This window comes from Pipistrellus hanaki (genome assembly GCF_964339955.1).
Source record: "Pipistrellus hanaki genome assembly, chromosome: 4".
Taxonomy (NCBI): Eukaryota; Metazoa; Chordata; class Mammalia; order Chiroptera; family Vespertilionidae; genus Pipistrellus; species Pipistrellus hanaki.
Genome location: NC_140506.1, coordinates 73983483 through 74010043, shown reverse-complemented (window position 1 = coordinate 74010043; position 26561 = coordinate 73983483). Strand labels below are relative to the sequence as shown.

The window sequence follows — 26561 nt, the reverse complement described above, 5'->3', positions numbered from 1 at the left end:
TTTCTTGTTGATCCCTTTTCATATCCTCATAGGTCTCATTTATTTTATCGGCCTTTTCTAGGAAACTCTTGAAAAACCTTATAAGTGTGGTTTTGAACTCTATATCCAGTCCCTTTTTATCCTCCATTTCTTTCGTTTGTGATCTATTTGGTTTAGACATTTTCGCAGGCAGTTTTCCTTATGGGGCGGGGTTTCAGGGTGGAGCCTACAGCTTTGGCTTCCATCAGCCCCGCCCTATGCGACTCCTGAGACTCAGGGTCCTTCAGTACTTGTTGCAAGCACCTCTGAGAGAAAGGTGCCCTCGATTTTCGCCTGCTACCAAACAGTGTAGGCTCTCCCGCAATGGGCCCGAAACTGGGGTTCAGTTCAGTTGGAAGTGGAGTTGGAGGTGGCGTTCACAGCAGTCTGGAGCCCCTGTCTCCTTCCCGCCAGGGCAGCCCTACGGCACAGCCGACCGGCCCTTCTCTGCGCGCAGTGTGCCGCCTCTGGGACCTCCTTTCGCCGCTGCCCCGGGTTCCGCCTTACAGCCCAGCTCCCTCTGGATGAGCCTGGGTCCCCGGGGTCTGGCCTAAAACGGGGGTTCAGAGCACTTGGGGGCCCAGCACAGTCGGAGTGTTTATCTCCTTCCCGCTAGGGAACACCAGCCAGGCACTCGGCCTCCCTCCTCTCCGGCTCCGTCCTCTCCGCGTGCTCCGCGTGTCTCTGTACCTTGGGCTTTTACAGCTCCTCCGCGCTTCCTTCTGGTTTTCTTCTTGCTTCTCGTTGTAGAATTTCCAGTCAGTCGACTTTCCTGTAGTTCTAGGTAATGTCCATTCTATATTTTAGTTGTATTTTATTGAAATTGTTGCGTGCGGCTGCGGCTAGGTGCCTACCCGAGCAGCCATCTTGGATTCTCTTTATTTTGCATGCTTTATTTAACAAAAGCTTCCTATGGTGTTGGAGAAACTTTTTCAAAGAAGTGTTTTAATGCTGACTTGATACAGAGTTTGGCAACATTTGGAGTGAGTTTTTAGGCAGGAGAAGTCCTAGCAGGAAAGGAAAGGGGATTTTTTCTCTCTCCGTCTTTAGTATACAAAACCCTCCTTCTTCTGTACATGTGAAACAGGATGTGGTGTCTGCCCTGCCAAGCTGAAGTATGACAAAACATCACTGGGTCTGTAGGGTTCATTTCCTTCCCTTCTCATCTAGGAAATGGTTAACATGCTTCTTTCTCTGGTATAAAACCTGAATTTACTTTATGAGAAGGTGGTGTCTAGGTTTCGTGGGAAATACACCATATGAGAGTTAGCATTATTATGCAGATGTCTTGGTAGATCACTTACTGTGCTAAGTGTCAATTTCTCCCACTGTAAAGGAAGGTTTGAAGTAGGTCACGTGGAGGACCCTCACAGCTCTGAGTGTGAGCAGGACACTGTGGGTTTCTACCACTCACTTTCTTTCTCCTTCTCTGGCACAGGGATCATGGCCCAAGTAGCAATGTCTGCGCTGCCCCTGGACAATGAGGCCTCCTCGGAGAACAGGATGGTGGTGACATTCCTCATGTCTACCCTGGAGTCCATGGTGAGACGGTCTGCAGTTCTATCCAACAGCCCATGGTTGGATCACTGTAGAAATGACAGAACCGGGGAATATTTCACTGTCACTTTTAATATTCGAATCCAGTTTTACGTCCTATCTGCATAAGCATACCCTTGTTCATAGAGGATAATGGGCTTGTCATAATTTGTTTTTCTTACATTATGGATAGAATGATATACATTTAAGCTTTCTGGATCTGAAATTTTAATGAAGGACCTGTGTTACCTTGTTTGAGAATATGTTTTGTCTAAATTCAAAGGTAAATTAATATGCCACTTGTATGCATCTGTTTCCATCCTTTGGCAGTAATGGTCAGGCTAGCAGCTTTCGCCTTCTACCATGATGCACTGAGAAGGAGCAGAACCACTTCTGTGGCATTCCTACCAAAACCCGAATCTAATGAAGAAGCATCATACAAACCCAAATTAAGGGACAGTCTACAAAATAACGGACTGGACTTTTTATAAACTAGAGGCCCAACTCACGAAATTCATGCAATAGTAGGCCTTCCTGCCCTAACAGGTTTGGCTCAGTGGATAGAGCGTCCACCTGTGGACTGAAGGGTCCCAGGTTCGATTCCGGTCAAGGACATGTACCTTGGTTGCGGGCACATCCCCAGGGGGAGTGCGAAGGAGGCAGCTGATCCATGTTTCTCTTTCATCCATGTTTCTAATTCTCTATCCTTCTCTATTCCTCTCTGTAAAAAATCAATAAAATATATTTAAAAAATAGTAGGGCTTCCCTCCTCCAGTGGCCAGCACCAGCTTCCCTGTGACACCCGGGACCCAGGCTTCCCTCTGGCCATGATCCGGGCAGCCCCAGCTTCATCCAGAAGGTCGTCTGATGTTTTTCTCTTGTCTAGACTAGGATGGGTTTTTGGAAAGAAAACCACAGAGGTGAAATGCCCCTTCATTACTTTGTAACAGGTGCATGACATCAACATGTTTCACCTTGGTCACTTGGTGAAGGCGGTATGATGATTAATTTTATGTGTCAACTTGACTGGGCCAGGGGAGGCCCAGACAGCTGGTTAAATAATATTTTGGGGGATGTCTGTGAGGGTGTTTTTGGAAGAGATTAGCACTTGAATTTAGTATAGCTGAGTATAGCAAGTGGCCCTCCCAGCGTGGGTGTGCATCCTCTACTCTGTTGAAGGCTCAACTAGAACAAAACAATGGAGGAAGGTTTACTGTGTTCTCTGCCTGCCTGCTGAGCTGAGACAGTGATCTTCACCCGCCCTCAGCACTCCTGGTTCTCAGGCCTTCAGACTTGGACTAGAATTTACCCATCAGGTCGCCATCTCTCAGGCCTTTGACCTATGCCTCTGGCTTTCCTGGGTCTCTAAGCCTGCAGACAGCAGACATAGGCTTTCTCAGCCAATTATATGAGCCAGTTCCTTGTAACAAAGCTTATATTATCTATATATATATAAAAAAAAGCTAATATGCTAAGTGCCTGATCATCCCACCAGTTGCTATGATACACACTGACCATCAAGGGGCAGACACTCAATGCAGGAGCTTCCTTTTTGAAAGGAATGGTACTCAGTGGAATGTATCATGCCTCTCTGCAGGCCATAAACCCGTATACTACAATGAACAGCATGTCTGTCTATGTACGAGCTTTCATGGTTTATGGGTCCCAACCATCAATACTAAAAATGTAATCAACCATGTTGGAGGAACTATTAAAATGATATTTAAAGTATTCCAGAGGAAGAGGCAGTCAAAGAGTATATAGCCAAAAATGTAGGGGGGAAAAGCGTATTGGGGCAGGTTTCCCCACCCCACCCCAGCTGGTGTCTCACAGTTCAATTCAGTTCTGACACTATCAACCCAGAGACAGCACCCAGTCCCACAGGCTACACCCTCAGTCCCACAAGACTGCCCCCCTTCAGGTGCCAGTTGCAATCAGGTTTGTCACCCGTGCTTCTCATCTGTCGTATCTGATCTGTCATAAGTAGGGGTTCCCAAACACCCATGGGATTGATTATTTCCCTAGAGTGGCTCACTGAACTCACCTTTATCACTCTCTCCCCTTAGAAAATTCCAAGCGTGTTAGGAGTTGTGTGCCAGGAACAGTGGACTAAATATGTATTTCTTATGGTAAATCACAATATCACAGGTAGTTAATAAAAACGTGTTCTTCTCTGGGTTCTATTGTGTTTATGGGATTTGCTTGATAAGTTTGTTTTGGTTTCTTCTGGGTGGTTTTTCTCATTCTAAAAAATGTTGTACCTAATGTACTGTTTCTTAAGCAGAACTCTTAGGCCCCACAAAATCCGGATCTGCCCTTGAACACTTCCTTCCGTGTATTTCAGTGCAAAGAACTGGCCAAGTCCGGGGTGGAAGTGGCCTGCATCGCCATGTATGAAGCAGAAGTGTTTGTCGTTGGAACTGAGAAAGGACGGGCTTTTGCCAGTGCCAGAATGGACTTGCAGAAGGATTTTGCAGAATACTGTAGGTGTTAATAATTTTATCCTTTGTATTCCTAAACCTTAAAATATTTGCAGGCAAGTCTTACCTAATGTTTTTTTCTAAGACATCATAAGCATTATTCTAAAAATATTCCTGACACATCCCCTTGACGTGGCAAACCGGTGAAGAATTATTTAACACTGGTGCGTCCAAGAATCATGGTCAGTGTATTTTGAACCGGGTCCTCAGTGGGACTCTGGTTTTGTAGACTAAATTTGGAGTATGTAGCGTAAGTTGTCTCTGATTCCTAAAATAAACCCACATTTTTTTAAAAAATGCTCTTATTTTACTCCTTCCTAAAGGGAAGGGTAGAGAACTCCTTTGGGGCTTGTTAGGTATGATTTTTGGTGAGTAACCGTTTTACTCCATTTCCCTCTTTTTTACTTTGGTACTTTCAAGCCTTCGATGTGCCAATATGTGCTGCAAGTGCCCAGGGGATGAATGAGCACATGTGGTCATATTTAAGGGAAATTATACTCCAAGGCAGTGATCTTCAACCTTTTCCATCTCATGGCACACATACACTAGTTACTAAAATGTTGCAGCATGCCAAAAAAGGCATTTTGCTGATCTGACAAGAGAAATAGGTATAATTTTGATTCATTTACACCAGATGGCTATTGTTGTGTTGGCTGTTGTCATACTTTTATTTGCAGGGGTCTTCAAACTACGGCCCGTGGGCCACATGCAGCCCCCAGGGGAGTCTGATCCTGCCCTCCAGGTTTTTTGGGCAGTAAGCGCAGCCAAGGTGTTACAGTAGGAATTAGTAATTCATATAGTCTGGCCCTCCAGCTCTCTGAGGGACCGTGATCTGGCCCCCACTTTAAAAAGTTTGAAGACCCCTGAATTCTAAGGGAAAAGAAATCAGATACTACATGTTTTAAAAATTATTGCAGCACGCCAGTTGAAAATCGCTGCTCCAAGGTGTTATCTTCACCACTATAAGTCATCTATCAAGTGTTGAGTTAGCAATTTTGTATTTCCTGGAATCAAGAAAGGAAAGTTTAGATATAGATATATAGATATAGATATATAGATATGTAGATGTCTTCAAGAATTAGCAGAGGGTATACAGTATATATTTATATATATGATCTGGATGTGTGAATCTTGATTTGATAGATATACATTTGTTTTGTAGTAAAATCTATATATATAAAAGCCTAAGTGACCGAATGACCGATGGACTGGTAGACTGGTCGCTATGACGCACACTGACCACCAGGAGGCAGACGCATAATGCAGGAGCTGCCCCCTGGTGGTCAGTGCGCTCCCACAGCAGGAGTGCTGCTCAGCTGACCGCCCGTCCCAGTGGGCCCACCAGCCCCATGGCAGCCACTCATTCCCTTGGAAGTCCTGCAGGTCCAATCTCCAGAGAACAGGCCAGGAACCGACAGGCCAGGCAGCAGGCCAAGATGAGCAGGAGCAGCAGGCAGGAACGGCAGGTGGCATTGACAGCCTGTTTCAGCCCAATCCCCCAGGCCACACTGAGGACGCCCACCCGTGCATGAATTCATGCACTGGGCCTCGTTATATATAATACTTTTTTGAGGAGGATACCTATATAGCGTCGATGGCTTTGGTTAGACTGAAGGAGCCCCTCAGTGCAGTTTTTTCCTGAGGGGAGCAGCTGGGGAATTAAGGGGAAACACAGGACCTCTCTAACCTTTTTTTTTTTTTTTTTTTTATTATATTTTATTGATTTTTTCAGAGAGGAGGAGAGAGGGATAGAGAGCTAGAAACATTGATGAGAGAGAAACATTGACCAGCTGCCTCTTGCACACCCCCTACCGAGGATGTGCCCGCAACCAATGTACATGCCCTTGACCGAAATCGAACCTGGGACCTTTCAGTCTGCAGACCGACACTCTACCACTGAGCCAAACCGGTTTCGGCCTCTCTAACCTTTTTAAATACCTTTCTCCCCCTGGTGTCTGCCCACAGAACTGCAGCTCTAACATGCTGCTGACCCGCTTTCAGTAGCTACCAAACTGTAGTACAGATCCCATAAGTGCTTGGAGTGAGACCAGACAGAAACCACTTCCTCCTACAGCCCCCAGACAAGGCAGAATGTTGGCCACATGGTCCACTCTTTTGTTTCCATCCCAAAGGAGGAGCCCCAGCATGGGGGTTTCCTCCCAGTTGCTCTGCAACTATGGGGGGCCAAGCACAGATTGACACACCAAATGCCAAGAATGTTCCTACCCCTCATACTGCAATCCCGTTGTGGTTTTACAATGGCGTGGGTGCTGTGGCTTCTCAGCTGGTCGGTGGAGTTCTCACAGAGATGGTCTGGTCTATATTTTGTTAACTTGCTGTTGCTTCTTCATCTGCCATATTGCCACCATCCCTCTCTTGCTTTTGTTTTTGAAGAATATATTTAGTTGATGTGGAATTCTAACCTGACAATTTTTTCTCTCAGCCCTTTAAACCTTTGATTCCATTGCCTTCAGGTTTCCATTGTTTTAGATACAAAGTCAGCTTAGAATTCTAACTTTTGTTCTTCTGAAGGTAATGTGTCATTTCCTTTAGGTTGTTTAATCTTTGGGGTTTTTTTGGCAATTTGTCCATGATATGTCTATTTGTGCTTATTATCAATTGTGGACATTTTGGCCATTATCTCTTCAAATATTTATTCTGATCCGTGTCTTCCTCATTTACATAGTTAGAAGAAAATTTGATGTCCACAGGTCAGTAAGGCTCTGTTCCCTTTTTGTTGTGGTTTCTATTCAAGCTTTAGATTGGATTGTTTCTATTACCTCTTTTTGAGGACATTGATTCTTTCTTCAACAGTGTGCTGTTGTTAACTCCTTCCTGTGAAAATTTCATTTCTGATTATTTTTTACTTCTAGAATTCTATTTTCTCCTCTCTCTTTCTTTTTGTTAGCAGTTTCATTTCTCTGTAGGGATTCCCCATATACTCACCCATTTATTCAGCTCCCCTGGAAATTCCTTAATGTATTTAAAGCAGTTGTTTTAAATCCTTATCTGATCATTTCAACATCTGGGTCACTAATGGTCCTGCTTCTATTTTTTTCTTTCTCTTCATCATAGATCACATTTTCCTGCTTGTTTACATTTCTACTCATTTTTTAATTTATTTTATACTGGGTTTTGTGTATGGTATTTTATAAATATCTGCTAAATAGTCTTGCTCTTTTTTTTTTTTTTGAAGGCAGTTAAATTACTGGCAAGTCACCTTGACCCTGTGGGGGCCTGTGTAAATTTTGCTTTTTGTCCTACAGCATCACTCTTAGTCTTCGAGTGTGACCCTTCCTCCTGGGGTTTACCCATCTGTTTTACAGGGTGTTTATCACGCTTCTCTAACTTAGCAGAACTTGAATTCTAAACTCCATCTTTCTAGCATCACACAGCTGTTTACATCTCTGCTCAGCCCTTTAGCTTGTTGCTTTTCCTTAAAGTCTCACCCTACGCTGACACAGTTGGGGGGCCAATCAAGAATTTGAGGGAAATTTCTATGAAGACATTGGGTCTCCCACCTCTGCAACTCGCTCCGTTCCATGATTTCCCCATCAGCTTCTGGCCACGGTGGCAGCCCTGACATAGGACCCAGATTTGAATAGCCAGCTCAGTGGGAATCTCCGTCTGTGTGAGCTTCCCTTTCCTCAAAGACAGCATTCCTCCCAGACTCTGCCTGGTTTCAGTTGTACTTCAGTGCCTTCAGAGACTTGGTTTTAGTATTTTTTCAAGAGCCTATCACGGTTAATGGCAAGTTCATACTTCTCTGCCAGTACTGGAACTGGAATATTGGATGGAATATTGGCCAAGATAGCCTTAGTTACAGACACTGAAATTTGAACTTCAAATTTCATATGATTTTTAGGTGTCATGAATGATACTCTGCTTTCAGACTCTTTTAACCATTTCAAAATAAAAAATAAAAAAAAAAACATTTTTAGCCGAAACTGGTTTGGCTCAGTGGATAGAGTGTTGGCCTGCGGACTGAAAGGTCCCAGGTTTGATTCCAGTCAAGAGCATGTACCTTGGTTGCCCCCAGCAGGGGATGTGCAAGAGGCAGCTGATCGATGTTTCTCTCCCATCGATGTTTCTAACTCTCTATCCCTCTCCCTTCCTCTCTGAAAAAATCAATAAAATATATTTTTAAAAAAAGAAAAAGAAAAGAAAAGAAAACCATTTTTAGCTCACAGGTCATGCAGGCCAGTGCGGGATCTGGCCCCTAGAGCAAACTCTGCAGGAAGTATTGTCACTTCTCTGCCACTCTATTCACCTCTTCACCTGTAAGCCAGAATTGTTTCGATCACCAAACACATAGGTTTTCAACTGCTTCCTGCTGTTAGGCTGGCTGTCTGGTTCTAACATGTAAAGGTGCATAAGAATTGTTTTGCAGACTTGTGTACACAGAACTCTGTAATCTGAACCTAATGGAGGACTGAGGGTGCTCAGAGGTACTTTCGCCCGGCCACAGTTCTTGCTTTACATTTGACCTTAGAACATGACCCCATCGCATGGGCCCCTCTAGCTCAAGGTACCACAGTGTGACAGCGGTTAGGCTATTGCTCTCCGAGTCCATCCTCCTCTGCCCTGCCTGGGAACGGGAGCTGGGCCCTGTGCGCATCCTCCTTGGCAGCTGGCTCCCTGGTGCTTTGTCGGAAGAGATGGGGAGGTGCCCTGGGGAAGGAGCATCTCTTCCTGATCCCAAAGGGTTCTGCCTCTGTGCCTGCGGCGCCTGGCCACCGCAGCAGTGGGGATTCCCAGTAGCGCCCCTGCCACACTCAGCATCCAGTCAGTTTCATCGCACCCCTGCTGGCTCCCCAGCAAGTCTCACAGAGGTCTTAGAAAGTTTCAGAAGGAGGTTTCCCAGCGAATCAGCTGCACACACACACACCCCACCCCGCCCCAGGCAGTTTCCCAGGGAGGCGCTCTGGTGCCCCAGAGAGTGGCTTCCTGGGCATCACCCGCAGGTGGTTTCAGAGTTCCACCAGCGCCCCAGCGGGAGCTTCCTTGCAACACCCAGCAAGCCTTGCAGGCCCCTGGGGGCAGCTTGCCCATGGTTTCCACCAGCACCTCCAGAGGGTGGGTCCCTGCTTGCTGGTTCCAGCATGCTGCACCGCAGGCCACTTTCCACCCTCGGATGGGCCGTGGCTGCATCCACCCCCGAGAGCTCTGCATCTCTCTTCCTGACCCAGGGTCCCAGGGGGACCCTCTTCCCCCTTGGCTCATTCCTCAGCAGCAGTAGGGCTGCTTCCCCTCCAAGCTGCTGTGTGTTGAGTTCTCATTACCCCTTAGTAGTCAACCCCTTGTTCTAGTTAATGAATCTTACTACACTTTCCCTGTTCAAATTAACACGTGGTTTCTGTCTCCTGGAATAGCCCTGATTAAAGCCACCAGTTTCGAAACTTCTGGAATAGCACCTGATAGGGGGCGGGGAAGGGCGGGGGGGGGGGGGGGGGCGGGGAAGGGAGGATAGGGGCCTAGCTGGTCCTGAATGCGTGCAGTGGTGAGGGTTGTCCTACACAATGACTGATAGCAAATATAACTATAATCAAACATCATGTCTGCTTAAAAATAATTTCCTTTGAACTACTCCTATTTCCTTGTGTGTTGAATCACTCCCAATTCTTTAGCAATAGATTCATTTCATAGATGCTCATCATGTTATATTATCCTGATCATCCTAGTAGCTTGTTCTTTGTTTTTATTTAAATAAACAAAGATCTTGTTTTATGTCTGTTACCTTTCCCCCTTTTTCTTTTCCGTATGCCGGACGCATAGAGATTAAGGACGCGTGCGGCACAGACGCCTGGGTACTGACTGTGCCGATGACTCGTTCACAGGCGCTGCGGAAGGCCTGCCCGAGACCAAGCCCCCGAGCCCTGTGAGAGGGCTGCAGCTCAGCTCGGGGGAGACGGAAATCCTCAGGAAAGCCGTGGAGGACTATTTCTGCTTGTGCTATGGTAAAGTGCCTTAAGGTGAAGCTATGGTTCTCCTAGTAGTTCACTGTGGATAAGTGTTAGGTCACCTTATTGGTGTGATTAGACGGTTTCTAACATCTGAGCACCCACATTCTCATCAAGCGAAGAGCGGTCCTTAATTAAGTACCAGCTCAAGTTTTCTTATAGAAGACAACCTGGTTTCTTCTAGGCCATCGAAACCTCTTGATGGAGCAGACTTCAGTGTTGGCTCCCATTTTAGGGAGCCCCCACCTGCCCCCCACTCCTTGGCCAATTCAGTTATTAAAGATTTTTATTGTTGCTTTGGTCACCCTCATCAGTCTCTCCACCTACCCATGTCTTTCCACAGGCATTAAGACAGGAATTTAAAAAAAAACAAAAAAACCTATACAGTGTTTTAAAAAGCTAGATAAAGAGCCCAGGTCAGCACGGCTCAGTGGGCAGAGTCTCATGCACCAAAGGTCTCATGCCTGGGTTGCAGGTTCAAGCTCCAGTCCCAGCCAGGGCTCATATGGGAGGCAGCCATCAATGTGTCTCTCTCATATTGATGTTTCTCCCCCCTTCCTTTCTTCCACTCTTTCTAAATATCAATGGAAAAAATATACTCGGGTAAGGATTAGCAAGGAAAAAAAAAAAAAAAAAAAAAAAGCTAGATAACCAAGTAACTATACAGGTGTTATACTGGTATCCTTATTTTCAATATATTATCTTGGGGCCTTGTTTATCATTCTAGACAGCTGCACACATTTACTGACCTGCAGGTCCCTGTGAGCATTTGAGTTTGGGGACCCCCAGCACAAGGGATCTTGGGATCTCAGGCTACACCTGTTGATGAGAAAGGGGGCCCCAGCACCTCTGGGCTGGTGGGCCAGTGTAGAAAGATCCATGGCCACAATGGTGACGTGAGGCCACGTTGACCTCATAACTTTTCCACAGGCAAGTCAGCCTGGCCTGTTCCATGTGACACAGGGACAGTTACTCTACCTAGCAGCCTGAGTAACCACGTGTGCCCTCTGCAGCCCTGGGTGTGCCAGGCCTAGGACCGCAAATCCCACATCTTCCAAGAGAATGGAGATAAAGACCTATTCTTTTCTCTTCCTTAAATTTTAAATATTATATTATAAATATTAAATATTATAAATATTTTATTTTGGCCCTTTGGTTGGAAATTTTTCTAATTTCGGATATAAAGAAATAGGGTGCCTTATGCTTCTAAATCTTCCAATGACATCACCACCTGTGTGCATCACACTAAATGAAATTGGCCGGCAGGGGTTGTACGCTCCTGCCATTTAAAGGCACCTTACCTCTTCAGCTAGGTCTGTGGTTGTGAGCCACATGTGGCTCTTTGGCCCCTTGAATGTGGCTCTTTCACAAAATACCACGTCTGGGCAAGTCTATTTTGAAGAAGTGGTGTTAGAAGAAGTTTAAAAAATTCGGCTCTCCAAAGAAATTTCAATCCTTGTACTGTTGATATTTGGCTCTGTTGACTAATGAGTTTGCCGACCACTGTCCTAGGTAAAGCCTTAGGGACAGCAGCAATGGTGCCTGTTCCATACGAGAAGATGCTGCGAGATCAGTCAGCCGTGGGCGTTGAGGGGCTTCCAGAAGGGGTTTCCTTTCAGCCCCCAGAGAACTATGACCTTGAAACTCTGCAGTGGATTTTGGAGAACAAAGCCGGGATTTCCTTCATCATAAACAGGTGACAGGCTCTGTCGCATCATAGCAGCTAGTGTATGTGAAGATAAGCTCAGAGCTTAATTGCAGTTAGCACATTGTGTTCCGTTACATGTAGAAGTTGATTGTTGGGCTGTTTGATCTGACTCTCTTGTGTGTTCACTTTGGGTAATAGTGTTGGTTTTCTTGCAGACCTTTCCTAGGTCCGGCAGACCAGCAAGGTAAGTGACAGCTTCTCATACTTAGTGACTGCCCTTGGCTGCTAAACCAGTTCTGCTTTTCTAATTAAAATGCAAGTTCGGCACATTCTAGAGCTTGTTCGTTCTCCTTGAGGAGGCCGTCTCTGACACGGCGGGGTGGGGGCCGTGGTGTTTGCGGGATGTGCAGCTCAGGGAGGACGCCCCCGCCTAGAAAGTGGAGGCACCACCCTCCTCCCAGCTCACCTGCTGTGAGTTTCTGCACCCAGACCTCAGGCAGCAGCAGACGCCCCTCGTCCTGGTGCACGGCCGTGTGAGGAGTGTGGGGTCACCTCCTGGTCTTTTTTTTTTTTTTTTTTTTTTTAAATATATTTTATTGATTTTTCACAGAGTGGAAGAGAGAGGGATAGAGAGTTAGAAATATCGATGAGAGAGAATCACCGATCAGCTGCTTCCTGCACACCCCCTACTGGGGATGTGCCCGCAACCAAGGTTCATGCCCTTGCCCGGAATCGAACCCGGGACCCTTCAGTCCGCAGGCCGACGCTCTATCCACTGAGCCAAACCGGTCCCGGCACCTCCTGGTCTTTGACCACAGCCACGGGCCAGGCGTTGCTGGGTTCAGGAGTGGGTCTAGGAAGAATGGTGATTGTTCCCATGCTTCTGAGACTCACAGTCTAGGAGGAGGGATGAGACCACACAGAAAGCATGTGGAAGGATGTCTGAGCCGCCTTTGGGAACCAAGGACCCCTTATAATCTCCTGAATTTAGGACTTTGAGGGGATCAAAAATATAATAATTATTTACCGGAAGTGCTTAGAGATCAACTTATGCTTACCGTATTTTTCGGACCATAAGACGCACCGGACCATAAGACGCACCAGTTTTTAGAGAAGGGAAATGAAGAAAAAAAGATTCTGAAACAAATAGTGTCCTAAAATATTTTATGTGCATTAAAACCCAACATCACAGTCATAAACACATGTAATCAACCCTGTAAAGTAAACAGCAGCATTTAGAACCATTTTAGAGCCGGGCAAGCACACAGAGACCACACAGAGCCGGGCAAGTAAAAAAACTTTTTTTTTACAGTATATGTGTAGGCTATATTTGGACCATAAGACACAGGGACTTTTCCCCCCCCACTTCTGGGGGGGGGAAAGTGCGTCTTATGGTCCGAAAAATACGGTACTTCTTATTTTCCCAGATGATTATTCTGAATGTAATTGGAAACCATAGCTGTATATGAAAGATCAGATCTAAAGAGGATGTCATACTGAGACTGCATAGGTAGGGATGGCCCAGGAGGGCTTAGGGTGGGGTACACACAGTTCCCACGGCACACCCAGCGCTGGTTCTTCTGAGCATAGACTGCTAACGGAGCAGAGGGAACAGTTGTGAGCTCCTGGACTCCTCGGAGGAGGCATTTGAAGGCAAGGGTGGCAGGTGACAGGAGATTGTTGTGCCAGATGACTTGTATTTTCATTAGAGACTATTTAGTGCTTACAGTGTGCCAGGCACTGTTCTAAGCACTTTGCATGTATTCTCACCCAACCACCATTTCAGATGGGGAAACTGAGGCACAGGGCGGGTTAGTAAGTTGCTGGAGGTCACCCAGCTGGTGAGCAGCAACATGGGACCCACACCTGCGCTCCAGCTCCAGTCTGCTCCTCAGCCCCCATTCTGCCCACACGAATGGCCCCAGGACATGGGGTCAGGTTTGAGATGGTCTCTCCCCCTCACTGACTTGGAGATGGGAGTTCTGTTCTCTCTGTGTTGGCTTTCATTTTATTTGTGCCTTTTAAAATATATATACATTTTTTTTTTATTGATTTCAGAGAGGAAGGAAGAGGGAGAGAGAGATGGCAATATCAGCGATGAGAGGGAATCATTGATTGCCTCCTTCCTGCATTCCCCTACTGGGGATTGAACCCGCAATCCGGTATGTGCACTGACCGGGAATCCAACCATGACCGCCTGGTTCATAGGTCAATGCTCAACCACTGAGCCAGGCTCATTTTATATGTCTTTGAAAGTTGTCATATTTCAGGATGCAGAAAGGGGCTAATGTGTGTCTTTTTACTCCTGCACAGGTGGGCCTGGGGTAGTAACAGATGCTGAGAGAGCAATGGCATTGTCAAGTGAAAGGTAAGGGATAGATTAAAAAATACAATCCACATCTAGCTCCAAAGCGATCCTCTTTAGACTGGAAAGTCTTCCTTATTTTGTTCTACAGCTGACCCTTGAACAACATGGGTTTGAACCACATGGCTCTTCTTATACCGCTGGTGGACCAGCACAATTCAGACCGTGTTAAGGGTCATCTGTGTTTTTAACCTGCAGCTGGGAATACACGTATGTGGAGGGCCAACATATATTCAGATTTCGACTGTGTGATAGGTCGGTGCTCCTAACCCACAAGTGTCCAAGGGTCAGCTATATATTCTTTACTCAAAAAGATGTTTGGGATTCTATCGCTATAGTCAGTTAACACAGTTAATTCTGTAACACATTATTAAGAATTTTAATGTTAAGCTTGTAGCAGTTTTACTTTCAGTTTGCGTGGGAAGGGGACCCGGCAGCATGGAGAGGAGATGTGGGGAATTTTAGTTCAGGGGTTCAGATGCCTGACTTGACCAGGATTCCCTTCTCCTTTCAGTTGTGGCCCCATCCATGTGAAAACGGAACCCATGGAAGATTCTGGTATGTATACTGATGCTTTTAGATCCCAGTGTTTGTGTATATATATATGACTCTGATTAAACTAAGGATAAAGGGAAACTTATTCAATTTTATTTTTTAAAATCTACCCCCCCCCCAAAAAAAAAAAATACAACTAACATTAAACTCAGTGGTGAGAAACTGGAATCTTTCCCCCTAAGCTCAGGAACAAGGCAGGGCTCTTCCCTCTCATCACTCCTTTTCAACTTCATTCCGGAAGTCCTAGCTCCTACAGTAAGACAAGAAAGGGAAATGAAAGGTGTACTGATTGGGAAGGAAGAAATAAAACTGTTTGGTCATAGATGACATGATTATCTATGCAGAAAATCTGAAAGAATCAACCAAAATATGGGATTTAGGACACTAATTAACCTCAAATGGGACCTTATTTGCAGAATAACCATATTTTATTCAAATATCTAGAAAAGAGCCTTCTAATGCAGCAAGGAATTGAAAGGATCTCATCGATTTTTTTTTTTAATGTAGATTTTTTGTTTTATTCCTTGCTGGTGAAGACATTTTTTTTTTCTTTTTTAAAATATATTTTTATTGATTTTAGAGAGTAAGGGAGAGAATCATTGATTGGCTGCCTCCTGCAAGCCCTCCGCTGGGGATTGAGCCCACAACCCATTGCATGTGCCCTGACCAGGAATCGAACTGTGATCTCCAGGTTCATTGGTTGATACTCAACCACTGAGCCGTGCCAGCTGGACTGACCTTTCCACTTTTTAAAAATATATATGTTTTTGTTGATTTTTAGAGAGAGAGGAAGAGAGAGGGATAGAGATAGAAACATCGATGAGAGCCCTCGCAGAAAGGTCAGAAAAAATCAAGTACATAAAATTCAGGCATGTTCACAGCGCCACTCAAAAAGGTAAAAATGACACAAGCTGGTTATAAAAGACTAACACTAGAATTTAACAATGCTCACAAAAGCAACCTAGAATATGAAATCAAACAGTTTCAAAATGTGAAGTTAAAATTAAGTCTAAGAAAATCCAAAAGAAAAGCACTGGTCAGTACTAAGTAGAAAAGAGGTGGAAAAAGGAAAAAGAGGGGCCTGCCACCGATGGAACGGGAGGCAGAGCACCAGCGCCAGAAAGCTGTCCAGCTGTGGCTTATCTTCCGCCGCCCCAGGCACCAGGGGGACCCGGACGTTTGTGGGCCAGTCTCCTTGTCACACCCACCCCAGCTGCAGGGGCCCCTGTCCCGCCCCGTCACGTGTAAATATGTGCTTAGTAGAAGCCCCACCTTCAGTGGCAGAGCCTGAGAAGAAACGGTGCTTGTCCACCTTAGTTATTGTGAGTAAAACCAGCGCAGCAGCGAAGAGAAATGAGCCGCAGGGCTGGGCCGAGCAGCGTTCAGCTGTGGAGTCTTCATCTCACTTACACGTGACATGCCTTCAGCTCTCACCCACTTACTCTTAGCCTCGGGTGCTTTTCAAAGCGCACATGTGTTCTGCCTGCAGCCCCCTCAGGAAGATGACAAGTGGGGCAGAGGGCGTGGTCAGCGATCCCAGGGCCCTCTCCTGGATCCAGACCCAGACCTCCTTGAGCCTCCCTCACGGCTGTTGGGTGTGAGCATGTCCCTCCGGCTTTCGAGCAGGCGTCTTGCTGAGGCCTTTCTTTGGAGATGTGGTTCTGTTTAAACAAAAATGTGCTCCCGATTAATGAATTCTAACTGCGGATGTCATGATGCAGTACAATTGCTTCCAGCTGGCCATCCATCGGCCTCTTTCTCGTGATATTTGTGTACACAGAACAAACGTTTAAGTGATTTTGAATTTTGAATTTATTTCTCTGTCTCTCCCTTTCCTTTCACCCCCTCCCCCTCTCTTTCACTTGAGGACACTGGTAAATCTGTTTCATTAGCATGTCAAATTCTGCACTGTCCAATCTGGTTTCAGTTGCCTGGATGAAAAAGGAATGTTTCCCTGACAGCCCAGCTGTCTCTTCTTCATCAGTTGTTTCAGTTAGTAGGGACTTTAGTGCCTAGTCAGCTTGGAATGTGTACTTTAATTAAAATTTTATTATACAATACTACAAAACCTATATATGTTCAATTTTTAAAAAACATTTAATCACCTTTATTTATTTACTGGAGGCCCAGTGCACGAAATTTATGCACTGAGTGGGAGGGGAGTCCCTCAGTCTGACCTGCACCCTCTCATAGTCCAGGAGCTCTCGGGGGATGTCAAACTGCCGGCTTAGGCCCGCTCCCCTTCAGACATCCTTAGCACTGCTGTGGAGATGGGAAAGGCTCCTGCCACTGCACTCACCATGAGCCTGAGTTCTGGCTGAGCAGTGCTCCCCCTGTGGGAGCACACTGACCACCAGGGGGCAGCTACTGCATTGAAAGTCTGCCCCCTAGTGGTCAGTGTGCACCATAGTGATCGTTCCATCATTCAGTTGATTTGCATATTAGCCTTTTATTAAATAGGATTTTTGTTTGTTTTTTAAATCCTCAACTGAGGATATTTCCCCATTGATTTTTAATATATTTTATTGATTTTGTACAGAGAGGAAGGGAGAGAGAGAGAGAGCTAGAAACATCAATGAGAGAGAGTCATCGAACAGCTGCCTCTTACACACCCCCTACTGGGGATATGCCCGCAACCAAGGTACATGCCCTTGACCGGAATCGAACCCGGGTCCCTTCAGTCCCCAAGCCGACGCTCTAGCCATTGAGCCAAACCAGTCTCGGCTCCCCATTGATTTTTAAAGAGAATGAAAGAAAGAGGGAAAGACAGAGAGAAACATTGATGTGAGAGAAACACATTGATTGGTTGCCTCCTGCAGGAGCCCTGACCAGAGCCAGGGCTGGGGAGGAGCCTGCAACCAACGTACATGCCCTTGACCAGAATCAAACCCGGGACCCTTTGGTCTATCCACTGAGCCAAACTGGCTGGGGCATGTTCAAATTTTTAAAAAACTCAGACTTATAAGAGTAATAAGAAAAATCCCTTTTCACCTGTTCACTCTTTCCTTTCAAAATGCCATCCCACCCCCAAGTCTCCCTGTACACCTCCAATCCCTTCTCCATATGAGGTGGCAACAACTTTTAAGCAATTGGTGAAAATTTTTTCACCTCGTGTACAAATAAGCTCATAAATGGCATTTCCTTTTTTTCTTTTTTATGCATAAAGTAGACCACCTTTGTCAACTTTCCTTTGATCTTTCCATCAACTTTTGTCCCATTTCTGAGCAAATTCCTCAACTTAATCTACCATTTCACTAATGTGGCCATCAGCCCTGCCCATTCTGTTCCTCGGTTGTCCTAACAAGTTTTCCTTTTTGATAATCACATTTTAATTTTTTTATTGATTAATTTGAGGAAAAGAGAGAGAAGGAGAAACATTGATTTGCTGTTCCACTTATTTATGCATTCATTGATTGTTTCTTGTATGTCCCCTGACCAGGGATTGAACCTGCAACCTTGGCCTACAGGGATGATGCTCTAACTGAGCTACTCACACCTTAAATATCCAGTCTCACTGTCCTTATACCAACAGCTGTTACTTTTCAGAAGACCCTCGGAGCTTGTAAATTGATGCTAAACAGTGAAGCCCGAGCTGTGCCACAAGTTTTGCTTTTGATGTTATTAACATTCCTGGTAAACTTGCACGTGTACTTCAGTAGCATTTACCTACTGCTGTATGAAAAGGCACCAAAACTCAGTGGCTTCAGCGATTCCATTTTCTCACAATTCTGACTGTTGGCCTGGCATTGCTTCTTGTCTGGGCTGGCCCGGCTGGGGCTGCATCACCTGGGGAGGCCTGGCTCCTGGGTCTGAGGCCTCAGCCTGGAGAGCTAGACCCCACGCCCCTCCCAGCCTCCGGGAGGCTAGCCCAGGCATGCTCACAGGGCCACTGAACTCCACAAACAGCAGGCTCTGATGCCCATGCTTTCAAATCTCTGCTGTGTCCCATTGGCCAACGCAAGTCACGTGGCCAGGCCCAGCTTGAAAGGGGAAAGAAGTGACCTCACTTTAAGAGAACAGGAGTGGGCAAGTCACAATGCAAACAGGTGTGCATACAGGATAGGAGCATGTTGTGGCTGCTTTTTGCAATCTACCGCACCTTTCCCTGATAAGAGCTTTTGGTTTTACTAATGTGGTTTCCCCAGGTTTTCAAGTCCATTTCCTTGTAGTGGGTTAAGACTACATGGGCCTATCAGATCCCATGACAGAAGGATGTTTACGTATTTCATGTAAATACACGCATATATTCAGCCTTCTTAAAACTGGGCATTTCCCCACTCTAGATCTCTCCTTCCTATCTTTCCTCCCTCCGTTCCTTCCTTCATCTGTCTCTCCCACTTTCCTTCTTTCCTTTTATATTGACTTTATGTTAATTTATTTTATGTTATTTATATTTTTATATAGATAAGCCAATTGTTCATAGTGATGTGCTACAAGTTCTATTGCTGACTCTAATGTTGCTCTGTTCATCAATACGGAACTTGGGTGTTTTATCAGCTGGTGTTCTTTCTGTGTTAGTGGGTTTGGCCTAACAAGTCATTCTGTCATTTCCATTGCATTCAAAGGCATTTCTCTGAAAGCAGCAGCTGCGTCAGTCAAGAAAGAATCAGAGGATCCTAATTACTATCAATATAACATGCAAGGTTATAATAATCTTCTCCTACTAATAATCTTCTCCTCCCAAAGTTATTTGGGATGAAAAATTGTAATTGCCACCCATCCGTGTGGGCTGCCTCTCACATCTTCCCCATAGCCTCCGCTCTGCCCACTCCCTGCTGCCGCAACCTCCCTCCTGCTCCTTCCCTTCCAATAGGACCAAGTGTGGTCAAGAGGCTGGGAAGAGGAAAAGAGCTTTCTTCTTGCAGAACTGGCAAATAAATGACTTTTTAAGATTTGTATTTCCAGTTTTTTAATATATTGTTTGCTTTCGTTTCAGAAAGCCATCATTCTTCTGCGATCAATGAAGTGATGGAAATGGAATTGCCAGTGGAAGGTTAGAAAAATGAAGCATTTAATTTCATGTGTGTGTGTGTATATACATATATGTATGTATTTTAGTTTATAGTATTTTACAAAGAACACATGAATGAAAAGAAAGAAGGGGGCTTCCTGTCATGCTTTTTTTAGAGAACTGGCTGAGTTCTAGTCTTAAATGTCATCTTAAGGACTCTCTCACTCTCTTACTTTTGTAAAATGTGATTTTGCTGAAAACACCTGGATGCAGAAGTGAAGTGGTAAGAAAACTTGATACTGGTGCCATTTGTTGTCTTATTTCATTTTGTCTTTTGGATGGGCATGCCCAGATTTTTTTGAACTGAGATGAAAAGTATTTTAGGAAATTCTCAGTGGATAGAGCATTGGCCTGCGGACTGAAAGGTCCCAGGTTCAATTCTAGTCAAGAGCATGTACCTTGGTTGCAGGCACATCCCCGGTAGAGGGTATGCAAGAGGCAGCTGATCAATGTTTCTCTCTCATCGATGTTTCTAACTCTCTATTTATCTCCCTTCCTCTCTGTAAAAAAAATCAATAAAATATATTTTTTTTAAATCTGCAGTTTTATGGTCAAAATCCCCTTTTAACCATTAAACTGCAGAGACTCAAATATCAACTGATGCCAAGCCATCTTGTTTTCCTGCAGCTAATGTCCTCAAGATTTAAAAAAATTCATTCTGGACTTCTGAGTAATGGCACTTGAACATTTTTAGAGGTGAATTGGCCTAATTTTCTGTAAGTTCTAAATTTCAATTCTGTTTTAAGGAAACACAAATCCATCCAATACTACAAGTTTTGCAGTAGCTGTCGAAGATCTTAACATTGTTCAGGTGACAATTCCAGGTATGGAAGTTTATCTGGCTTCATCATAATTTATGTTATATTTTTTATTTTGTTAGATTTTAAACATTTTCTGACATGAATCAGTCTCTTGGAGTTGTTTGTTGTTGTTCCCTTAGTTCATCCTATTAATTATGGATTACAATCCAGGAATATAAAATATGCTGCAGATTCCCACTCACTGAATATCTTGCTTATATCAAACATTGTTAATCAAATATATTGTTCTCCCAGCCATGCTCTGGCATTAATGGGAAAATAATACCTCAAAGCAGACAACTGCTTTATACCTCAAAATAATACCTCAAACACTAGCTATGATTGAATTGAATTGACCACAGAAGTGAAATTTTTTTGCTGCCCATCAAGTAATATCCTTTTCTGAATAAGCACATGTAAAAGGTATCTGGAGAGCTACAACAAAATCTAATAGCATAGTTCCTCCAGAGAAGGAAACTGAGATCTGAGATGAGGATGGAGAGAGACATTTCACTATGTACTATTTTATATCTTTTGAGTTTTGAACCATGTTGTTGCTTTATTTACTCAAAATTAAATAGAATAAAATTTTCAAGTATTGAAAAATATTCTCTACTAATCTTAATACATTTTATTCCTTTTACATGTCATATTGCTTTGGCTAGGATTTCTCTTATAGTGTTGAAGAGTAGTGGTGAAAGTGGACATCCTTGTCTTTCACAATATTGAGCATGTTCCTGAGAGTTGTATGTAGTATGTTTATATGGAGTTATAATTTGGAAAATATAACTTTGTAATGTAATGGCTTCCATTTAAAAATTTTCAAGATGCTTAATTTTTGCCGAAATTAAACTAAATGATAAGCCACTTAAAGTGCTTTTTCATATGCTAACAAGCATTTTTTCTAACAGCTTTCTTGGAACAGATATATTAATAATCCTAGTTTGTTTGTTTGTTTAATTATTTTAGATAATGAGAAGGACAGGTTATCAAGCATAGAAAAGATAAAACAGCTAAGAGAACAAGTTAATGACCTCTTTAGTCGAAAATTTGGTAAGTTTTTATATCTTTACAATCCAAAATTTATATATTTAAATAGTTCTTTTTAATCGAATACTTTATCTAAGAAACTGATCTTTCTGTGAAGGAGCTGTAATCAAAATGAGTGTGGATTTTTACTGAAAAGCTTTTACATAGGAACACTAATTGAAATAATAATAATAGCTATCTTTGATTTACTGAGTTCTTACCATGGCTGAGCATTGTTTTTAATGCTGAACACGTGATTAAATATTGAATCCTCACAAAAACCTTTTTCAGTAGATACTATGATAATCCCTTTTTGATGGATTGAGAAACTGTGTTTGCTATAATACCCATTGCCAATTTTAAAATCAGTAAGATTATTCTTACATCATAGTACTCCTGGAAAATTAATAGAATAATGGCTCATCACCATTGTTGTTCCTTGATGTGAATGATTATTTTAAGTCCTAACATTAAAGATAAAGCATAGTTTGGGTTAAGTAAGTGATGAATGCAATGAGTTTTTTGCTGTTTGTCTCATCACAGGGGAAGCCATTGGCGTGGATTTCCCCGTGAAAGTTCCTTACAGGAAAATCACGTTCAACCCTGGCTGCGTGGTCATCGATGGCATGCCCCCGGGGGTGGTATTCAAAGCCCCCGGGTACCTGGAAATCAGCTCCCTGAGGAGGATCTTGGATGCTGCAGAATCTATCAGATTCACAGTCCTTAAGTAAGTGAGAGTTCCCCTCTTGGCCATGAAAATGCATCCGCAGACAGTCACTTGCCTGCAGTGGGTGAGGGGAGCATAGGACCTTTTCCCCCAGGAGGTGGGCCATGGGTCCCTGCAGTCATCCTGCTTCTGTGAGCTGTGTGCCCTGTCCCTGTTTCCTTTGTTATTGTTATTTTTAATCCTCACCCAAGGATATTATTTTCCATTGATTTTTAGAGAAAATGGAAGGGAGGGAGGAAGGAGGAGACACAGAAAGAAATATCGATATAAGAGAGACACATTAATGGGTTGCCTCCTGCATATACCCTGGCCAGGGGCTGGGGATCGAACCTGCAACCCCGGTACATGCCCTTGACCGGAAATGGGACCCACAACCCTTTGGTACTCAGACCAACGCTGTAACCACTTAGCAACACTGGCCAGGGCCCTGTTCCTGGTTCCTGGTGATCATGGGCAGCTGTCTCAGTTTTATATCCCACTGCAGTAGCGTAGAGCTGACACTCACCAAAGTTTGTCAAATAGAACTAAAAATGCACAGGAGGAAAAATGAACGTTGTTGCATTCACCAATCTCTCTCTCTCTCTTCAGACCACTTCCAGGCCTGGAGTTTAACAACGGTGAGTATCCAGGGAGAGATTTCGTTCCAGCAGCCGCTGTGAAACAGGAAGTGTCTCCGTGGGAACTGATCCCCGGGTCCTTGCTTCTTGAACCTTAGCGCAAAGCATGCTGCTCTTTATACGCATTTTCTTTTTCCTGCTTGTTGCAAAGTCTTTTAATTCTGTTCCTTAGCCAGGCTTTCTTTTTTTTAATTTTTTATCCTCACCTGAGGATATTTTTTCCATTGATTTTTTTAGAGTGGAAGAGAGAGGGAGAAACAGAAACATCGATATGGAGAGAAACACATTGATTGGTTGCCTCCTGCAGGAGCCCTCACCAGGGCCTGGGCCAAGGAGGAGCCTGCAACCGAGGTTTGTGCCCTTGGCCAGAATTGAACCTGGGACCCTTCGGTCTGTAGGCCAACACTCTATCCATTGAGCCAAACCAGCCAGGCATTTTTCTCACACATGAGTTTGATGGACCTTGCTGCACAGCAGACTGTATGTGATATGTGAACCCTTTGTGGTTGGGGCTCATATTATAATACTGAACTAGTCCGTCTCAGTTGGTAGACAGTGATTCCTGGCCACCCCAGCCCCACTCTCTTGGGCCTCTACCCCCAAACTCCCACAGTTCAAACTAAAAGGGGTACCACCTGGCACAGCAGTGCTCCCAGAATCCGCCAAGCCCCCTACCAGTGCTGACGTTGACAGCTGTTCTGATTGAGCAATGCCCAGGCACTCTGCTGGTTAAATATTTTTAATGTCTCCCCTGGAATTCTTCAGGCAAGTTACTATCCTATAGGGTGAGTGAGGCAGGAGCTGTAGAGGTGTTCTCAAGAGTTTAATCACCAGGGAACCTTCTCACTTAAAATTTGGAAACTAAAGTATTCTGTTGAAAGGCTCAATTATTAGTCCTAAACTCCTGTGGTTGCTAAATGATTTTTACATTTGTAATAGCTTTATTGAGGCATAATTTAATGCCAGAAAATTCACTTGTGTAGAGTATATGCAATTCGGTGATTTTTAGTAAATTTAGGGAGTTGTGCAGCTATCAACCAAATCTGATAGAACATTTCCATTGCCCCCCAGACACTCCTCCCACCCATTTCCAGTCACTTCCCGTTCCCACCCCAAGGCCCAGGCATACCAGCCACTAAGTTGACTTTCTGTCCCTGTATATATGTATATATTTTTAATTTGATGTAAAGTTCAAGCATTTAATTTGCTACCGAAAGTGAGCTTTTATGTCTGTTCTTTCGAAGTAAAGCTTACCTGCATCGTGGCCAGGTTCTTTCCATTTAAAACAAGTTCTGTGCGGTTCTCTGGCCATCACCTGTCTTTTGTAACACCCAGCAGGTGAATCGTACACCTTCTGTGCTTGCTCCCTTCTCTGATTATAAAGTTCTCTTGAGAATCAAAAGAAAAAAATATGTTAAATGAAAACGTACTTTCAAATCGTTCCTATTTAAGCCACATGTGGCAAACAGAGCTGCTTGCCGAACTTCACCAGGATGTTTTTGGCTTGGCTCATATACCTTTTAAACATGGCAATCTGTCCGCTATTAAAAAGCCTGGGGCTTTTTCATGAAAACCGACTTGTGGATTTTCTCTAGAAATCTGTAGGTCTGGCCTCACAGGCCCATTTCCTTCTGGCAGCCCTTTGCTGGGGCTGAGTGTCCACGGTCCCTGGCTGCAGGGGTGGGTTACTCCCCAGTTAACCACACCCCCTACCCGCTTTCTCTGTTCCGCTTATCATCAAGCTTTTGCTGCTGCTTTTCTGATAGCAGAGTTAAAAGAAAAGTGAAATATTTCTTTATTTCTTTATTCTCTATGTCTTCACCAAAAGTGGGGAAAAGAAAGATAGACCTAGAGGGCCGCGTATTTCAAGAGAAGTGGGAGAGAGCGTATTTCTTCGTGGAAGTGCAGAATATTCCTACGTGTCTAATATGCAAACAGAGCATGTCCGTGTCCAAAGAGTACAACCTGCGCCGCCATTATCAGACCAACCACAGCAAGCACTACGACCAGTATACCGAGAGGATGCGCGACGAGAAGCTCCACGAGTTAAAAAAAGGCCTCAGAAAGTATCTCCTAGGGTCATCAGACAGTGCGTGTTCCGAGCAAAGAAAATCGCTTGCAAACGTGAGTCCACACGACAGCGCCGCCGTGCAGGCTGCAGAAGACGTGACCGGGAACTTATGGGAGAAGTTGCGTGAAAAGATCAGGTCGTTTGTGGCCTACTCGATTGCGATCGATGAGATCACAGATATTAATAACATCACCCAGCTGGCCATATTCATCCGCGGCGTCGACGAGAACTTCGATGTGTCGGAAGAACTTTTGGATACGGTGCCCATGACGGGTACAAAATCTGGAAACGAGATGTTCTTGCGCGTTGAAAAGAGCCTTAATAAGTTCAATATCAACTGGTCAAAATTAGTGAGCGTGGCCTCCACGGGCACCCCGGCCATGGTGGACGCGAACAACGGACTCGTGACAAAACTCAAGTCCAAGGTGGCCACCGTTTGCAAGGGCTCGGACCTGAAGTCCGTCTGCTGCATCATTCACCCGGAGGCGCTCTGCGCACAGAGGTTAAAGATGGACCACGTCATGAACGTGGTCGTGAACTCCGTGAACTGGATATGCTCCCGTGGCCTGAACCACAGCGAGTTCACCACCCTGCTTTACGAGCTGGACTGCCAGTACGGCAGCCTGCTCTACTACACGGAGATTAAGTGGCTCAGCCGCGGGCTGGTCCTGAAGAGGTTCTTTGAATCGTTGGAAGACATTGATTCCTTCATGTCATCCCGAGGAAAGCCCCTGCCTCAGCTGAGCTCTCAGGACTGGGTCAGAGACCTGGCCTTCTTGGTCGACATGACAACGCACCTGAACACTCTGAGCATCTCCCTCCAAGGCCATTCACAAATGGTCACGCAGATGTACGACCTGATCCGGGCGTTTCTGGCGAAGCTGTGCCTTTGGGAAACGCACTTGGCAAGGAATAACCTGGCCCACTTCCCCACCCTGAAATCGGTTTCCAGGAATGAAAGCGACAGCCTGAACTACATTCCCAAAATTGTGGAATTGAAGACCGAATTCCAGAAACGACTGTCTGACTTCAAACTCTACGAGAGCGAGCTGACCCTGTTCAGCTCCCCTTTCTCCGTGAAGATCGAGAGCATCCACGAGGCCCTGCAGATGGAGGTGATTGAGCTGCAGTGCAACATGGTGCTGAAAACCAAGTACGACCAGGTGGGCATCCCCGAGTTCTATAAGCACCTCTGGAGCAGCTACCCGAGGTACAAGAGCCACTGCGCCAAGATCCTCTCCATGTTCGGGAGCACGTACATTTGCGAGCAGCTGTTTTCCATTATGAAACTGAGCAAAACGAAATACTGCTCGGAGCTGAAGGACTCCCAGTGGGACTCCGTCCTCCACATCTCGACATGAAGAGCATGCTCCCGCAATGCCCCATGGGGCATAGACCACGACCTCCAGACCCAAGGGATTTTGAGACGGGGAAACGAGTTATTAAATGTTTCTGTTTTTCTGTGTGTGTTTTTTCACTATGGCTCACAAATATAATTTGCAGTATCATACCTGTTTTTATGACATTTTTTGCTTCACTATAGTCCAGTAAAAATCGAGAATGTTTTCTTTTTTTTCTAGTTGACTTTCCTTATGCCTGGCCCTTGTCACTCAGTCACATACTTGCTTGACCCCTGTAGGCATTGGGGTGGCATCTCCAGGTTTAAATCAGTCAGCAGAGACCAGAGGGAGATATACAGACGTGTGTTTTCATTGAGGGGCATGTATGCACACACATTTATCAC

At 44.8% G+C, this 26561-nt stretch overlaps 1 protein-coding gene across 2 annotated transcripts in view; it reads left to right on the top strand.

Annotated features, from left to right (window-relative positions):
• The window catches only part of LOC311621672 (general transcription factor II-I repeat domain-containing protein 2), a 34087-nt gene extending 7716 nt beyond the window's left edge, over positions 1-26371 (top strand). Inside the window, exons 2-15 of one of the 2 annotated variants that reach the window (XM_084881992.1) lie at positions 1457-1560; positions 3899-4037; positions 9872-9991; positions 11507-11690; positions 11858-11886; positions 13956-14010; positions 14522-14565; positions 19128-19205; positions 19499-19555; positions 20320-20397; positions 21343-21426; positions 21946-22129; positions 22718-22746; positions 24575-26371. In XM_084881992.1, the coding sequence (XP_084738118.1) occupies positions 1462-1560; positions 3899-4037; positions 9872-9991; positions 11507-11690; positions 11858-11886; positions 13956-14010; positions 14522-14565; positions 19128-19205; positions 19499-19555; positions 20320-20397; positions 21343-21426; positions 21946-22129; positions 22718-22746; positions 24575-26178 (2784 nt within the window). In that variant the 5' untranslated portion in view covers positions 1457-1461 and the 3' untranslated portion in view covers positions 26179-26371. The remainder of the gene's footprint in view (positions 1-1456; positions 1561-3898; positions 4038-9871; positions 9992-11506; positions 11691-11857; positions 11887-13955; positions 14011-14521; positions 14566-19127; positions 19206-19498; positions 19556-20319; positions 20398-21342; positions 21427-21945; positions 22130-22717; positions 22747-24574) is intronic. The other variant, XM_084881993.1, reaches the window with a different exon arrangement.
• The last annotated feature ends 190 nt before the right edge of the window (positions 26372-26561 follow it).